This window comes from Bufo gargarizans, chromosome 6, assembly GCF_014858855.1.
Source record: "Bufo gargarizans isolate SCDJY-AF-19 chromosome 6, ASM1485885v1, whole genome shotgun sequence".
Taxonomy (NCBI): Eukaryota; Metazoa; Chordata; class Amphibia; order Anura; family Bufonidae; genus Bufo; species Bufo gargarizans.
The window spans coordinates 362,800,178-362,818,689 of NC_058085.1; the positions used below are offsets into that span (position 1 = coordinate 362,800,178).

Consider the following 18,512-nt stretch of genomic DNA (forward strand, 5'->3'; position numbering starts at 1 on the left):
TGCAGGAGAAGTTTGCCTTAAATGTGGAGCTTTTTTTTGTGAAGATTACATCAGGAAATGGTGACAGGGGCTGTTATGCTAATATACTGCAAGCTACTGTATAGTGGGGTGCTGCATACTGTGGGGTGCTATACTGCTCTACTGTATACTACGGGGTGCTGTATATTGTGGGGTGCTGTATACTGTGGGGTGGTATACTGCTCTACTGTATACTATGGGGTGCTGTATATTGTGGAGCGCTATACTGCTCTACTGTATACTGTGGGGTGCTGTATATTGTGGAGCGCTATACTGCTCTACTGTATACTATGGGGTGCTGTATATTTTGGGGTGCTATACTGCTCTTCTGTATACTATGGGGTTCTGTATATTGTGGGGTGCTATACTGCTCTACTGTATACTATGGGGTGCTGTATATTGTGGGGTGCTATACTGCTGTACTGTAAACTATGGGGTGCTGTATACTATGGGGTGCTGTATACTGTAGGGTACTGTATAGTGTGGTGTGCTATACTGCTCTACTGTATACTATGGGGTGCTGTATACTATGGGGTGCTATACTGCTCTACTGTATATGGTGGGGTGCTGTATATTGTGGAGCGCTATCCTGCTCTATGTATACTGTAGGGTGCTGTATATTGCAGGGTGATATACCGCTCTACTGTATACTGTAGGGTGCTGTATATTGTGGGGTGCTATACTGCTCTACTGTATACGGTGGGGTGCTGTATATTGTGGAGCGCTATACTCCTCTACTGTATACTGTGGGGTTCTGTATAGTGTGGGTTGCTATACTGCTTTACTGTATACTGTGGGGTGCTATACTGCTCTACTGTATACTATGAGGTGCTGTATACTGTGGGTGCTGTATATTGTGGGGTGCTATACTGCTCTACTGTATACGGTGTGGTGCTGTATATTGTGGAGAGCTATACTGATCTACTGTATACTGTGGCGTGCTGTATACTGTATAGTGTGGGGTGCTGTATACTGTGGGGTGCTGTATATTGTGGAGAGCTATACTGCTCTATTGTATAGTGTGGGGTGCTTTATAGTGTTGGGTGCTGTATGTTGTATAGTGTGGGGTGCTGTATATTGTATACTGTGGGGTGCTGTATATTGCGGACTGCTATACTGCTCTACTGTATAGTGTGGGGTGCTGTATATTGTATAGTGTGGGGTGCTGTATATATGGAGTGCTGTATATTGTACACTGTGGGGTGCTGTATACTGTATACTGTGGGGTGCTGTATAGTATGGGGTGCTGTATAATGCGGAGTGCTATACTCCCCCTAGCTTAGCTCCCCCTGTGTGTGGAGAAGTGGACTGGTCCTACATTCTGCAGCATGGGTGGAGAAGGAAGTTAGAGTCCGTGTAGCCCACCCCCTGCTAGGGGTAGGGTGTGTGTGTGTGTGTGTGTGAGGCATTCCCCTGCATAGGGAAGACAGCAAGGGCCTAGTTTCGGCTGAGACTTGGCCATATTCCCAGTCTGAGCACCTTCAGGTCTGCTGGATGAGGAAAGCAGAAAACCACAGACAAACTCCAGAGTTCCAGGAAGAAAGAATCCCCTGAGAATCCATCTGTAAGGTAAGTCCAGTGCCTAGGAGAAGCCTATTCCTCCTCAGCTAGTCTGTCCCCACCAAGCAGAAGTTACCAGATAAGTGCAGAAGCTAATCCTGCCATAGTCACAGAGCTACCAAGCAGACGTTTTATCCTGCAAGCTCCACATTTAAAGTAGAAGTACTCATTCCTGCCAATGATTGCCAAAACCTGCTGGGACCAAGAGACCAAAGCTGTGTACTGCTTGGGTGCAAGTTATCTCAAGTAAAGCAACGTTTGAACGTCATCTAAATGTCTGGACATCATTTATTCTGCAGAGTTCCTCTATTACTCCTACTATCACTACACTCAAATTTTTTGCAAGTGAGCAAGGAGTCCAGTCATACCCAGGTAGAATACACCGTGACACAACTACCACAAAACTTTAGAGACATTATAGGCCATTACACCACTCTGGCATTCCTAATCTGGGATGTGCGTTATAACACCTTGGAAGGGCCCTGGGATAATACCCTGCGCATGCTGCAATTGGCGTCACAAACAAATACAGACTATTATCCACCTGACCTTGCCACTGCATTAAAGTGGCGTCAGCGTACCCGCTCCTGGTCACTGCAAAGTGGCGTCACGAACAGGATCGAATTGTGCGTCTAACACTACTACAAGGCCTAAAGACTGTGTAAAAACCCTAAAAAGTGACTTTATTGCTTTTATTGTGGTGCCAGAAAGCGCTAAACTGTGCGCAACAGCACTCCAAAGTTTAATTCACCATATTTCTGTAATGACGCCGCTTCTTCATGTCCTTCAGAAGCAGGAAAACACAAGCCCTCTCAGCAGCGCGAAAAGCACAAGCCCTCTCAGCAGAGCGAAAATGCTAACTATGCCCCTCTAGAAGCGGGAAACCTAAATCCTGCCCACCAAGAACTTTGCAATGTGAGCCAAGGGAGTGAAGACTCCTTCTCTCAGGCTTCACGTTCACTTCCTGCATCCAGCCTGACTGAGGAGCAAAGGAAGATGACGCTCTCCAAGCCAAAGTGGGACGAGATGACAATCAAAGGCGAACCGGTGTACGAAAAATACCCACCGGAGATCCGGGTCTCCCAACTTGTGTGCAAGAAAATACCGTCGGTGTTTGCTGTGATACCAGAGGCCGCGGATTCCTCTTCGGATGGCGAAACGGCCACCACCCCTGACTCAAAGATGGCCGCCGTTCTTGAGCCTGCTCCCGTGGAAGCTGACGTCAGCCCTGCAGTCCAGATCCCGGAGGCTGTGGGTTCCTCCGCGGCTACTGAACCAGCAAACCAGCCGTTCCCCAAGATGGCCACCACAGCCAAGCCAGCTCCCGCGGAAGCCACCGACGGTCAAGTCGTCCAGGCACTGGAGGCGCCTGCATCATTAAGTGCCGCATCGTCACCTCCAGCGACTGACGTCCCGGCCCAGGAACGAGCTGCGTCCTCTGAGGAGTCGACCGCAGTGCCGGAGACAGCCGCGACCACCGCGACGCACCAGCAGGAGGCACCGGAAACGGCCGCAACATCAGGTAGTAGCGATCCTGCTCCCTGAGGCCCTGGTCCAGCCCATAGCTGCCCCTACACCGCGCCCGGTGGTCCCGAAACAGGTCACCAGACCCAGGGAGGTCTGATTCATTCCAAGAGTACAGGGATACATCCTACCCTGGAAGGTCCCACAGGCTCCCCTAGATTGCCTAACAGAGTCCCTTCAGCCAGAGGATTTGCATGCCTCTGCATCGGCAAGGGATACCGGCTTGCAGCAGGTCACAGCAGCATTCACCAGGCTGACTACTCAGCCACAACCATAAGACACCACTAGAGGGTAGTGGCGCACCATTACTGCCGCAAAGCTGAGTTACCAAAGGCAGGATCGCCCTCTTATTAGCTTTAGCAGCTCCAACAGTGAGGAGGACCTGCAAGTCCTTCTCTAAATGTCTCCTTAACTTTAACAAGAACTAATGGAAGCCAACAAGAACTAATGGTCCAGAAAACTGAGAGACTGTTGGCCAGTTCTGTTTTACTCTGTTGCCGTTAGTTACAGCCTCAGCTGGATGGCCACGTTTGTCACGACTCCCTCCATCTTCAACAACTGTTTACACTCCAGGTTGCGTATTGTTTTATCCCCTTCCTCAGGCTACTTGAGAGCCTCATGAAACTATGGTTCTCACTTATGCTGCTATTTTATGTGTTTTATATAACATTTTATATTGTTCCTTGGATTACAAATATACCTCCTATTGGATTACAAGTGACTTTTGTTTGTTTCCAGAGGATTCCAATTGTAAAGCACTTCAAGAAAAAGGACTCAGGTCATATTTGAGCATATTATGATAATATTGATTGCACTGATATATGCATAATATATTTGCACTGTTTTTCCCAACATGTTTACAGGTTATGCAACATCACAAGCCAGCACCCAAAGAAAGGACTCAAACGTGTACCTGAGCTCTTTGTGATCTCTATTGTGATATTTTTGCACTATGTTTTTGCACTCAAGTTTACAGATTGAGCAACGTTAAAGCACTTATGCCCATTGTGTGTATTCTTTTCCAGGTGCCGCAATGTAAATCTATGCACTTTTTGTGGAATTGCACTTAACTTTTGCACTTAGCCAGATCTGTAGCACCCTTCTTTTGTGTCACTTTGCTTTACAGCTCTGTTCTCTTTAAACGGACTGCCTCTTTGGACTCTTAATACTAATGGCCTACTCCTGGTGTCATGTATCCCGGGTACCCAGGTAGGACCAAGTGGTAAGTCCCAGGCAGGTCCAGCAACTACAAGGGTAACCTCGCTGCTTCGGGAATGGCTAGGGGAATAATATACCCCTCCTTCCTGTTTGTTATATGTGCCAAGATTGGTAATGGGACTGTTAAACCCCCATCCTGGTATGTCTTCCAGGAGTTTCATGGGATTATTATACCCTCCTCTTGTGACTGCCAGAAGCGTTTGGAGAAGCGTATACCTCCCCCTTCTGTGCCTTTGCCTAAGGTATGGCGCCTCCACCTTAGTGCCATTTAGCTACCCATAGTCACCATAGTGATCGTGCTATAAGCTTAATTTCCGACTTTGGTGCAGGGAAGGAAATACAGGATAAAGCCACCCTTCCATTTGTGGGCATTTCATTACACAATGGTGGGATAACAGAGTAAAGACCCCCCCATGCTTTCTTTGGTATTAGGACAAAATACTTCAAAGTCAGTCAGTAATGATTGCTTAGTGCAGACCGTTGGTTCACTGGGTATACCGAGAGGGAAAATGTTAATAAGACACCCTACTCATGTGGGCAGGAACCTTAGGGTATCCGTTATGTGTTTGTCTTTGTATGTCTTTATATGTACTTCATGCAGCACTTTGTATTGAATTGGGTAACCCAGAGCTTGTTCCTCTTATCCTAAGCACAAACCGAGGGCAGCTTGACTCAAAGTAAGGGGGAATGTAACACCACAGAGTTGTGTTACTACATGCCTCTACCCCGCTACTATCTTCTAAGAGCCTTTATACTGTCATCTGACAGAAGGTGCATATAAATCCATGTTAAATGTAATTGTTCCTGTAATTTGCCTGCTTACCAGTAGGTGGCAGCAACTCATTGGCAAGTACCATTTAGTGTATCTGAGCTGGAATGGATTATTCCAGCTTGGCTCCCCCTGTGTGTGGGGAAGTGGATTGGTCCTACATCCTGCAGCATGGGTGGAGAAGGAAGTTAGAGTGACTGTAGCCCACCCCCTGCTAGGGGTAGGGTGTGTGTGTGAGGAGGTCCTCTGAATAGGGAAGACAGCAAGGACCTAGTCTCGGCTGAGACTTGGCCATATTCCCAGTCTTCCCAGCACCTTCAACTCTGCTTGATGAGGAAAGCAGAAAACTACAGACAAATTCCAGAGTTCCAGGAAGAAAGCATCCCCTGAGAATCCATCTGCCATAGTCACAGAGCTACCAAGCAGACGTTTTATCCTGCAAGCTCCACATTTAAAGCAGAAGTACTCATTCCTGCCAATGATTGCCAAAACCTGCTGGGACCAAGAGACCAAAGCTGTATACTGCTTGGATGCAAGTTATTTCAAGTAAAGCAACGTTTGAACTTCATCTAAAGGTCTGGACATCATTTATTCTGCAGAGTTCCTCTATTACTCCTACTATCACTACACTCAAATTTATTGCAAGTGAGCCAGGAGTCCAGCCGTACCCAGGTAGAAGACACCGTGACACAACTACCACAAAACTATAGAGACATTATAGGCCATTACACTACTATGGCATTCCTAATCTGGGGTGTGCGTTATAACACCTTGGAAGGGCCCTGCAATTGGCGTCACAAACAAATACAGACTATTATTTACCTGACCCTGCCACTGCATTAAAGTGGCGTCAGCGTACCCGTTCCTGGACACTGCACTATACTGTATTCTATAGGATGCTATACTGCATACTGTGGGGTGCTATACTATATATTGCATACTGTGGGGTGCTGTATACAATAGGGTGCTATACTGCATACTGTGGGGTGCTGTATACTATGGAGTGCTGTATACTGTGGGGTGCTATACTGTATGCTATTCTGCATACAATGGGGTGCTATACTATATATTGCATACTGTGGGGTGCTGTATACTATAGGGTACTGTATACTGTGGGGTGCTGTATACTGTGAGGTGCTATACTGTATGCTATAGGATGCTATACTGCATACTGTGGGTGTGCCGGCATACATACATAATTCCTCTGGGTAGCCATCTTATATGCTTCTGGCATATGTAAAAAAACTGTGAACTCTCATCTTCCTGAAGCCTGAGTCACCTATGATATAGATGGACACTTTTATTACCACTACTCTGTGAGGCCAGCTATAAAAGGTCATAAAAGCTATACCAGGCCCAGCTCATCCTGTCCTATAAGATAAGATCAGCTCGCTGTCAAGCCTGGCTGGAGCGTGACGTCATTAATTTCCAGGTCTGGTTTGAGGAGAGCTAATAGCCCTTAATTAGCTCTGGGCATAAAACCAGTCCACTTTCATATTTCATTTATGAATCAACTGTGTGCTTCACAGTCACTCTGCTGCTATGGCTGACAGGAGTAAGTCTCCTGCCCATGGGAGAGTTCATAAAAATCCGTGCACAAGGACAGAGGAGAGAGACCCATGGAACATCACCAGACACTTAATTGGACATTGACGGCATATCCCTGTATCAGAAGAACTTTGAGGGTCTCCCCTGATACATACTGAAAAGGGGTTTGCAAGGATTCAAAAAGGACATATGAACGACCATCTGAAACCCTCCAGAGAAACTAAGTATTCTTCCATCTTTTTACCTTTCATTTGAACTGTCGTGATTATTTATACTGTTATTATTATTCGGTAGATTTATAGTCATTTTCATTAGACTTGTATGCGCTGCTTTTTACCGCTTATTAAAGATTATAAAATCTAAATAGCCAAGTCTTCCATATTCTAAGCTGCTGAACAACGTACCTTGCCTTTGAAGAGACGTTACCAGGTAGTTAGTTAAATTGCATTTAGGAATTGTAGCTGGGGGTGATTGACTGCGGTTGGTCAGTAAGTGATATCCGGTTCATCCACTGATCTGTGTGATAGTGAATGACCCGGATAGTCGGCTCGTGGACCGGGAACCCACGTGGTGGCAGTTACCGAAGTGTAGTGGGGGAGTGTTAGCCGAATGGTAATACTCCGGTCACGTGAGGTCTCTGTGTGTGCGCAGACTCCGTCACAGACCACTACGTCACAGCTGTGGGATCCGGAGCGATCGGATCCATAGTTCGTGACAGTGGGGTTCTATACTATATACTGCATATTGTGGGGTGCTGTATACTATAGGGTACTATACTGCATACTGTGGGGTGCTGGGGTGCACTGCAACGCTAGGGTGAGCCGAGCCCCGGTCTCTTTCCTGAACTGCAGAGCGGTGCCCACTTCCAGCCCTGAGCCCAGCTGCCCAGAGCACTGATCCGCTGGAGTCTTCAGAACTGTAAGTATTTACAGTAATTCACTGTACTCTACCAGGTGTGTGGATTTTTTCGTGTGTGTGTGTGTGTGTTGTGGTGGAGGGCGTAATTGCATGCTAGGGTGTGAGAAGGCGGGATCCAGGGGGCCCAAGTAAATTCTTGCTCAGGGTCCAATCAATATTAAAGACGGCCCTGTTTGAGATGTTTCTGCACCTTGATTGGTGTCTCCTGTTGTAAATTCTGTGGATTGGACGTGATTGGCGAGATACAACCTGTAGAGCTCAGAGACAGGATTGTGTGAAGACACAGATCTAGACAAGGGGACCAAAACATTTCTGCTGCACCCAAAGGGGCTTCAACTAAGTCCTGAGTAAAGGGGCTGAATACTTATGTCCTGAGTAAAAATGGCAATGCAAGATTTTAGTTTTTCCTTTTTGATAAATTAATAGATTTCTAACATTCTGTTCTCCCTTTTTCATTATGGAGTATTCAGTGCAGAATGATGGGGAAAAAAGTGGATTTTTTTTTTATTTTAGAACAAGGCCACAGCCACCACTAGGAGGAGCATATGACATGCGGTTTATATATTGAACTCAATGCAGCAAGCTCCTTAGCTCCTTCTAGTGGTGACTCAAAATATCGATATGCAGTAAGCTCCTCTGCTACTCTAGTGGTGGCAGTATTTATGTCTGCAGTAAGCTCCTGAGCTCCCTCTAGTGGTGGCTGTATTTCTATCTGCAGTAAGCTCCTGAGCTCCCTCTAGTGGTTGCTGTATATATCTGTATGCAGTAAGCTCCTGAGCTCCCTCTAGAGGTGGCTGTATATATCTGTATGCAGTAATCTCCTGAGCTCCCTCTAGTGGTGGCTGTATATATCTGTATGCAGTAATCTCCTGAGCTCCCTCTAGTAGTGGATGTATATATCTGTATGCAGTAATCTCCTGAGCTCCCCCTAGTGGTGGCTGTATATATCTGTATGCAGTAATCTCCTGAGCTCCCCCTAGCGGTGGCTGTATATATCTGTATGTAGTAATCTCCTGAGCTCCCTCTAGTGGTGGCTGTTTGTATCTGTATGCAGTAATCTCCTGAGCTCCCTCTAGTAGTGGATGTATATATCTGTATGCAGTAAGCTCCTGAGCTCCCTCTAGTGGTGGCTGTATTTATGTCTGCAGTAAGCTCCTGAGCTCCCTCTAGAGGTGGCTATATTTATATATGCAGTAAGCTCTTGAGCTCCCCCTAGTGGTGACTTTGTATATCTGTATGCAGTAAGCTGTTGAGTCTCTAATAGTGGCTGTATATATCTGTATACAGTACGATCCTGAGCCCCCTCTAGTGGTGGCTGTATATAGTAAGCTCTCGAGCTCCTTCTACTGGTGATTGTATATATCTGTATGCAGTAATCTCCTGAGCTCCCTCTAGTGGTGGCTGTATATATCTGTATATAGTAAGCTCTCAAGCTCCCTCTAGTGGTGGCTGTATATATCTGTATGTAGTAATCTCCTGAGCTCCCTCTAGTGGTGGCTGTATATATCTGTATGTAGTAAGCTCTCAAGCTCCCTCTAGTGGTGGCTGTATATATCTGTATATAGTAAGCTCTCAAGCTCCCTCTAGTGGTGGCTGTATATATCTGTATATAGTAAGCTCTCAAGCTCCTTCTAGTGGTGACTGTATAGATCTGTATGTAGTAATCTCCTGAGCTCCCTCTAGTGGTGACTGTATAGATCTGTATGTAGTAATCTCCTGAGCTCCCTCCAGTGGTGGCTGTATAGATCTGTATGTAGTAATCTCCTGAGCTCCCTCTAGTGGTGGCTGTATATATCTGTATATAGTAAGCTCTCAAGCTCCCTCTAGTGGTGGCTGTATAGATCTGTATGTAGTAATCTCCTGAGCTCCCTCTAGTGGTGGCTGTATATATCTGTATGCAGTAATCTCCTGAGCTCCCTCTAGTGGTGGCTGTATATATCTGTATGCAGTAATCTCCTGAGCTCCCTCTAGTGGTGGCTGTATATATCTGTATGCAGTAATCTCCTGAGCTCCTTCTAGTGGTGGCTGTATATATCTGTATGTAGTAAGCTCTCAAGCTCCCTCTAGTGGTGGCTGTATATATCTGTATATAGTAAGCTCTCAAGCTCCCTCTAGTGGTGGCTGTATATATCTGTATATAGTAAGCTCTCAAGCTCCTTCTAGTGGTGGCTGTATATATCTGTATGTAGTAATCTCCTGAGCTTCCTCTAGTGGTGGCTGTATATATCTGTATGTAGTAATCTCCTGAGCTCCCTCTAGCTGTTGCTGTATATATTTGTATGTAGTAATCTCCTGAGCTCCCTCTAGTGGTGACTGTATATATCTGTATGTAGTAATCTCCTGAGCTCCCTCTAGTGGCGACTGTATATATCTGTATGCAGTAATCTCCTGAGCTCCCTCTAGTGGTAGCTGTATATATCTGTATGTAGTAATCTCCTGAGCTCCCTCTAGTGGTGGCTGTATATATCTGTATGCAGTAATCTCCTGAGCTCCCTCTAGTGGTGGCTGTATATATCTGTATATAGTAATCTCCTGAGCTCCCTCTAGCTGTTGCTGTAGACAGACAAAATGCTATAGTTCAGCTTTATGGTGGATGTTGCCTTTATGGTACATTTGGCACTGACTGTTTCTTTCTTGTCACTGACCATTTCATTCCATACCAGACTAAATGTGTCCCCTACTGGCCAGATGCCGGGGCTGATGGAAAGGAATTTGGAAACTTTTGGGTTGAAGTTCTTACAGAACATGAGGCCATGGAGTACAAGGTCCGGACTTTACGAGTGTCCAGCCTGGAGGATGTAAGTATACACCTGATCACTAGAGAAGGGGCAGATTCATGAAGAATCAAATAAAAATATGAAACGGCTTTGCAAATAGCCTTGATTTAAAAGTCTCCTACCGTCTTGAGTATACAGCTCCTATGCAGACCTATGTGTCTCAATGAGTACAGACTGTGTAGTCTGATCCTGCACTATCTTCCATTTTGCCTTCTCTTCTTCTGTCCGTAGGTTATGAAGAGAGAGCGGAGTAACACATGGCTGCAGGACCCGACTACACATGGTTTGGTTTGTAGTCTGTAACCATGGAGACACATAAGTCTGTACAGGAGCTGTAAGCATAAAATGATTGGAGATTGGTATTGCTTCTTTTTAGAGGCTTTGGATCAATAAATATTAGTTTGCAAAAACAATCCTATCAGGGTTAGGGCTCATTCAGATGGTTGTATGCTGTCCGCGAATATGCGGCTCCGCAAAACAAATGAAACATGTCCTATACTTGTCAGTGAAAACCACATTGAAGTCTATGTGTCTGCAAAAATGCGGAATGCAACAGCTGATTGGCGGTTGTCTTTGTTACCTGCAGATCAATCCCCTGTAAATTCCAGCCTTTCACGGGTCGATCCTCCGTTCAAGAGACATTTTTCCCAATGTACAGTACATACATAGGGATTGTCAAGGGGTGCGGAACAGAGGAGAGAACAAACTCGCGGTTTTTGCTGCAGATTCAATGCGGTTTTGGTGCAGGTCTCACCCACCCATTGACGAGTAAAATCTGCGCCAAAAATCACACAAAGAATTGGCACGCTGCAGATCTCAATGTCCACGCGGCAGGCCACTGAACAAACATGTCAACACGGGGTTTGTCTAATATCGTACACTTTGCTGGTGCTGTATTACGCTGCAGATTTTCCAGACGAGATCCGCCATATGTGCCAATCGTGGTGGAAGGTCAGTGTGTTACTTCGCAGAACCTTAGGTATTTGGAGCTCTGCTTCTATACGACCCTTGCAATAGTCTGCACACCCTTTTAGAAGTTTTTTGAGGCATAAAAACAACTTCCTGGGAAAAATCCAGCAGTGAGAATCCTGAAGAAGTCATGCTGTTCATCACATCCGACGTCAGTAGAGACTTGTTAGTTGACAGATTATTCGGGAGGTCTAAAATAAATAAAAAAAATATATAGAAAACGATATAAACCTCACTTGCAAGAACGTAAAACATGTATGAAGTAAAAATACGCAATAGGTTTCCACCGAATTTCCAGTCTTCTGGCGTCTGCAGGTCCAGAGTCGCTCAGATTCATCGTCTATGACGAAGTGTCTGTATCCTGGATTTCTGATGTGTGCCGGACTATTGGAATTTCCATGTGGCCGTACCGCAGCGTCTGGCTATTGTGTCCCCGTCATGGCAGGGTCTTTTATGTTTTTTCAGAGTGGCAGGACCCGGGATATCTTTCACTACCAGTACCTGAGCTGGCCGGACCATGGCGTGCCTGCCGACCCTGGAGGTGTCCTGAGCTTTCTGGGGGAGGTGAATCGCGTGCAAGAGAGCATTCCTGGAGCGGGACCCATCATTGTACACTGCAGGTAATGTCAGGCCCGTTTCTGAACATTCTGGCGCTCCAATCACATCCAAAGCTGCATACAAATTATGTTGGCTTCTAGTTAGCCCTAAGACTCCTTGAACTGAAGTCGCCTTCCTCCTGCTCCAGGTTATGTACAGACCATGCTGTGATGTGATGCTGCCAGGAGGGCTGGTTCTAGCAGAATATTTGGCAGGAGAGTGTTTCAATGCAGCTCTGGATGTGGCTGGAGTATTAAAAATGATTTAATAAGTCTAATATAAGGTAAAGAAAGTTACTTACTGAACAACAGATGTAGATAAGTTGTAAAAAGACAGTAAGAAGTGAAGATCTGCTAATTTACTAGACGGAAGCCAAAAAGCGCCTCATCTGTCGTCTCCTCTGCTCCGTTCACAGCGCCGGGATTGGCCGTACCGGGACCATCATCGCCATTGACATGTTGGTTGACACCATCCAGACAAAAGGTAAGAAGGAAAACAACTCCGTCTTCCTGCTGAGATTGTGCTTATACACAACAGCCAAGTGGAGCGATCAGAGCTGCAGTGTAAAGCATAGAGGAGGAATAGAGCAGCAGCCTTGAGCCTCTGATGAGACAGCGGGTGGATTTCAGACTCGATTAGATGATGTAACTAGGCTGTAGTCACAGCTCATTGCTAGCTATGGACATGCACTTTAAAGGGGTTGTGCACCCTGCGGCAGATGGGCTGTAGGCTCTTGTAATGTAGGACGTAGTAGGATGCGTAATTGGTAAGAACAAGGGCCGCGGGTAGTGTCACGTGTCCTGACATGCTCTAAGTCAGTAAGATGTGTCCTGACATGGGCAGCAGGCCCATGACAAACCAGGATTCAAGCATGGGGGATAAGTGATTAGAACGTGGGTCATCAACCTCCGCCGCGCCAGCAGTTGCAAACTACAACTTCCATCTGGAGTGCCGGAGGTTGCTGATCCCTGGATCAGAACATAGCAAAGCGTCTCCACCGACTTCCCTTAAAACTGTGTTTTTTTAAAAACTTTTAAATGGAGGGGATAAGCGTCTAACACGCACTGGTGCTGCTTATCCAAAGAAAAGGTTACTAGGAACCCGTCTGTGACGGCTCATGTGTCTCCTACAGGACTGGACTGCGACATTGACGTGCAGAAAACCATCCAGATGGTGAGGTCTCAGCGCTCAGGGATGGTGCAGACGGAGGCTCAGTACCGCTTCATCTACGCCTCTATCGCCCAGTACATCGACTCGGCCAAGCACAAACTGCAGGCGCTAGAGGTACAGGAAGTGTGGTGGACGGAGAGTATGGAGGCTCTGAACATTACAGTCGAGTCCCATTATTCTGACCCCCTGCTAATCTCCAGAGTAACCGCCGTGTACAGCACGGACAGCAGCTAGAAGGCCTAGCAGTGACTCCATAAGGTCCTGGCAGGTTGTCACAAGTATCTGGAGCCATGCTGACTGCAGAGCATCTCACAGCTGCTGGAGAGGGCGTTGGGGAGGATGCATAGAGCGAGCACGACCATGGAGGTGGTCCTACAGATGCTCAGTTTATAGTCTGGGGAATTAGGGGGCAGGGAAGTACTTGGAAGTCTTGGTCATGCTCTTCCAACCAATGTCGGACATTTCTAGCCGTGTGTCATGTATGTCGCATTGTCTTGCTGGAAGATCCCATCTGCTCCAGGGAAGACAATCGGCATGTATGGGTGTACCTGATCTGCAAGAATGGGTTCATACCCAAATTGGTTGAGAGTCACACCCGCATGGATGAGTGGCCCAGACAATGCCAGGAAAACATCCCCAAGACCATAACGCTGCCCCCACCGCTTGTGTTCTTCCAGCAATGGCTGCAGGGGGTTCGTTCTCTGATGTTTCTCTCCTGACAGGCCAACGTCCATCCGTTCAACAAAGTACAAAACATGACTTATCAGAGAAGACAACCCTTTGCCGATCAGCGGAGGTCCAATTGAAGTGAAAATTGAAGCCTCTTTTGCTGATGCAACTTCGTTAGTAGAAGAGCAGTGACCATCCGTCTGCTTTGGAGCCCCACACGTATGGTGACCCCCTGGTTCATATTTTTTTTTTTGGGGGGGGGGGGGGAAAGCTGCTGCACCGTACTTTGTTGGTCCACCCTCGCTCATCTTCATAGCTGACGTTCACCTCTCACATGATTGGCACGTGGTGCTCCTCAGTTTCACAATGGTGCCATTTGTCCATTCACCTTCACCCCAGCAGCATGAGAACAGTTCACACTGCGCAGCTTCAGAAATAATCACCTCTTCCTGCAAGTCTGATAAATCTCCCTTTTTACCCATGACACAACGATGTGTGCAGACAGCCTATCACGCTCCTTATATACCCACCGAGCCAGCTCAGCACACCTTATATACCCACCGAGCCCACTCAGCACACCTTATATACCCACGAGCCAGCTCAGCACACCTTATATACCCACCGAGCCCGCTCAGCACACCTTATATACCCACCGAGCCCGCTCAGCACACCTTATATACCCACCGAGCCCGCTCAGCACACCTTATATACCCACCGAGCCCGCTCAGCACACCTTATATACCCACCGAGCCAGCTCAGCACACCTTATATACCCACCGAGCCCGCTCAGCACACCTTATATACCCACCGAGCCCGCTCAGCACACCTAATATACCCACCGAGCCCGCTCAGCACACCTTATATACCCACCGAGCCCGCTCAGCACACCTTATATACCCACCGAGCCCGCTCAGCACACCTAATATACCCACCGAGCCCGCTCAGCACACCTTATATACCCACCGAGCCAGCTCAGCACACCTTATATACCCACCGAGCAAGCTCAGCACACCTTATATACCCACCGAGCCCGCTCAGCACACCTTATATACCCACGAGCCAGCTCAGCACACCTTATATACCCACCGAGCCAGCTCAGCACACCTTATATACCTACGAGCCAGCTCAGCACACCTTATATACCCACCGAGCCCGCTCAGCACACCTTATATACCCACGAGCCAGCTCAGCACACCTTATATACCCACGAGCCAGCTCAGCACACCTTATATACCTACGAGCCCGCTCAGCACACCTTATATACCCACCGAGCCCGCTCAGCACACCTTATATACCCACCGAGCCCGCTCAGCACACCTTATATACCCACCGAGCCAGCTCAGCACACCTTATATACCCACCGAGCCCGCTCAGCACACCTTATATACCCACCGAGCCCGCTCAGCACACATTACTTCCTTAATGAGCTCCGAGCTGCCGACATCTGAAGTAGGAAGTGGTCAGAATAATGGGACTCGACTGTGTGTAATGATATTCCTTTAGTGTGGCATCTGTTAATCCAGAGTCTGGCAGTGTAATGTGGAATCCCAGAAGAGCAGAGGCCTGTAGTAAACATCATGATGGGTTCTCTCCGCTCGGCCTTCTGATAGATTCCAGGTTACTCTCCAGTTAGTACCAGACTATCAGGTCTTCTGGACGATCAGACCGAGGATTGAAGGAATTTGCTTTAACAAAAATCTGTGTCCAACAGAAAACAAAGGCTGGAGAATCAGAATATGGAAACCTGGGTCTGTCTATGGCCAAGATGAAGGTTTCCCGGAGTTCCTCCAAGTAAGATGTCCATCTCCGCACGTGTAATGTTCGCCCCCTGCCAGTGCACACGTTCTCACAACCATCTCGGCTCTGCTATGTTTCAGGACTAAAGATGAAGGAACAGTTTATGAAAATCTGAACGCCAGGAAAGATAAAAAAGAAAAAGTTAACAAAAAAGTGTCAGCGGAACGGGAGAAACCCCGGACCTCTCTGAAGAAGAAGTAGTGACAGAGGTGAGAAGATCTCCGACCTGCGGAAAGTTGAGAGTTGTAGTTGTGGATAGGCATAGATTTGAGATCACTGCCATAGACATCGCTGTTGTTTCTCTGAGAACAATATCAGGCTTAGATACACAGACAGCATAGGATTATATGAACAGACTCCGTAGGCAGTATCACACATGACAGGATTAGATACACAAACTCAGGAGACAGGATAGTGTTATATGAACAGACTCCGGACACAGTATCACACATGACAGGATTAGATACACAAACTCAGTGGACCATATCACATGAAATGCTTAGATACTGCAGCTTAGCAGGCAGTATCACATATTATGTTTAGATAGAGCAGCTCAGTAAACTGTATCACACATGATGGGCTTAGATACACAGCTTAGTAGAGAGTATAACATATGATGGGCTTATGTATGAACCAGCTTGACAAAGAGTATCACACTACAGGATTAGATACACAGATTCAGCAGACAGTATCACACATGAAATGCTTAGATACTGCAGCTCAATAGACAGTATCACACATGAAATGCTTAGATACTGCAGCTTAGCCCAGGCTTCACTGTGTACAGGTGGGGTATAGGGGGTGGTCTATATAAATGTATGTCAATCATTGCCCCCTAGTGGCCAAATGTTGAAGTGTTCTGAATACAAGCGCTTCTGTCCTGTTCTGTTACAGAGCGGAATAATGAGCCCCTCGTGTTTTCTTCTTTCCCGACAGTTCGGATCTCCTCAGTATTCCTCCAGCATCTCAAACCATTTTTACAAATCCAAGACCGCCCTGCCCCCTCCTGACGTCACCACTGCGGACACAACTTGGACAGTTTTGCTAGAAAATAATGTGAAATTACTGATAATTTAATAAAGTGTTACGCATGCAGTGACTACCAGGCATCACTGTACTGTCTATCGGAGCATTACCGCTGTTTGTGCACAACGCTGTGGCATGCCCACCAAAACCCGTGCGTGCAACCTAGAGTCACTGGACCTACCTCACTCTCTAACGGGCGGGTTCGCATTAGCGTTACGGAATTCCGTTATAGGGACCTCTAATAATGAAATTTTAGGTCTGAATGCAAAACAGAAACCTTTAAGAGGCATTCAGTTTTGCTCCGTCCTAATACATGTCTATGGCCACAAATAACGCTTCCATTTTGTTCTACGAAAAAAATAGTCCTGTCGACAGGACTATTTTTTCCGTCATGTATAACGGAAAAACAGAACTTTTATATGTGCCCATAAACAAGTTCCGTTATACACGATGGAAAAAAATAGTCCTGCCGACAGGACTATTTTTTTCGTAGAACAAAATGGAAGCGTTATTTGTGGCCATAGACATGTATTAGGACGGAGCAAAACTGAATGCCTCTTAAAGGCTTCCATTTTGCATTCAGTCCTAAAATTCCATAAAACGGAATTCCATAACGCTAATGCGTAATTCACACATCAGTCATTGTGAACCAAGACCAGGATTGGAGCCTCCAGAGGGATAAAGTATGAGGGAAAGAGCTGCACCTGGTTTTGGCTCAGTCACTGATGGAAATCACTGACCAAACACTGACGTGCGAATGAGGCACAATTCTGTCTTTTGCACCATGTTTTATCACCGGCCGGTCCTGGGGCTCATGTTCCTCTTCTAATATCTTATAGTCCAAGAGGCAGAAGAGAGACAGTGAAGAGATCCTGTATGTGTTACATTACAGCAGTGATCCCCAACCTGATAGCTGCAGACTGGCAGGGCATGATGGGAGTAGTAGTTGTGCAACAGCTGGGGAGCCACAGGTTGGGGAACTTTGTTCTACAGGGTTTGATACAGGTAGACAAACATGCTCCCCCTCTCACAGGTGTAGACAGGCAGCCGTAATCCGTACGTTATCACTCATCGGGCGCCTGACTGAGCCTTGCTGTGTGCGGTGTACTTGACTTGTCAGGTATAACAATCTCATGTACAGAGACTGGATGATTCAGACTACCCATTGTGTTCGACAGACGCACAAGGAACTGCAGGTGAGGGCTCGTTCAGATGGCCGTATGTTTTTTGCAGACCGCAAAAAAAAAAATCTGCATTTTTACGGACAGTTCAGTCTGTCCGCAAAAAACTGAATGTATGTTTCAGTGGTTCCGTATTTCTTCATTTTTTTTTTCAGATCCATTAACTTGAATGGAGCCACGGAGCTGAGTTTTACTGACAATAGGACATGCTCAATCTTTTTTGCGGCGCCGCAGAACGGAACAACGGATGCTGTCCGCATCTTTTGCGGTCACATTGAAATGAATGGGTGCGGAACAAAAACATACGGCCGTCTGAATGAGCCCTCAATCTGCTAAGAGATACCCCAAATCTCATTAGATGCCCTGAACCATGTATAAAGGGACTTCAGATACATGGTGCGGTACACTAACCATTACTGTACGAGAAATACCGGGTCAGAACCCCGCCGACCTCTTCTCTGCCCTATTTCATGTCAAATCAACCTGAGTAATCAGACACAGACTGTGATATCAGAGAGATGACTGGCAGCAACCACATATCATCCCCCCATCTTAAAGGGGGTTTCCGGGAATAATTACTCCTCGCAGTATGCCTCCCTAAACAGAAGATTCATAGTTACCGGCTCCCCACCGTGACAGTCCTCAGGTCCCCGCCGTGTTTACATTAGTCACTGCACGGACATAGTCACATGCTCCGCTGCAGCCCATGACCGGCTTCAGCAGTGATGTGCCGCTCGTGGTCTTCAGCACCAGATGTCAACACTGCGGTGA

General features: G+C 46.8%; 1 protein-coding gene across 1 annotated transcript in view; it reads left to right on the top strand.

Annotated features, from left to right (window-relative positions):
* The window catches only part of PTPN6 (protein tyrosine phosphatase non-receptor type 6), a 63,708-nt gene extending 47,074 nt beyond the window's left edge, over positions 1–16,634 (top strand). The window contains exons 10-16 of the mRNA XM_044298235.1: positions 10,219–10,353; positions 11,767–11,921; positions 12,314–12,381; positions 13,031–13,182; positions 15,449–15,528; positions 15,615–15,743; positions 16,471–16,634. Of these exons, the coding sequence (XP_044154170.1) occupies positions 10,219–10,353; positions 11,767–11,921; positions 12,314–12,381; positions 13,031–13,182; positions 15,449–15,528; positions 15,615–15,735 (711 nt within the window). The 3' untranslated portion in view covers positions 15,736–15,743; positions 16,471–16,634. The remainder of the gene's footprint in view (positions 1–10,218; positions 10,354–11,766; positions 11,922–12,313; positions 12,382–13,030; positions 13,183–15,448; positions 15,529–15,614; positions 15,744–16,470) is intronic.
* Positions 16,635–18,512: the final 1,878 nt, after the last annotated feature.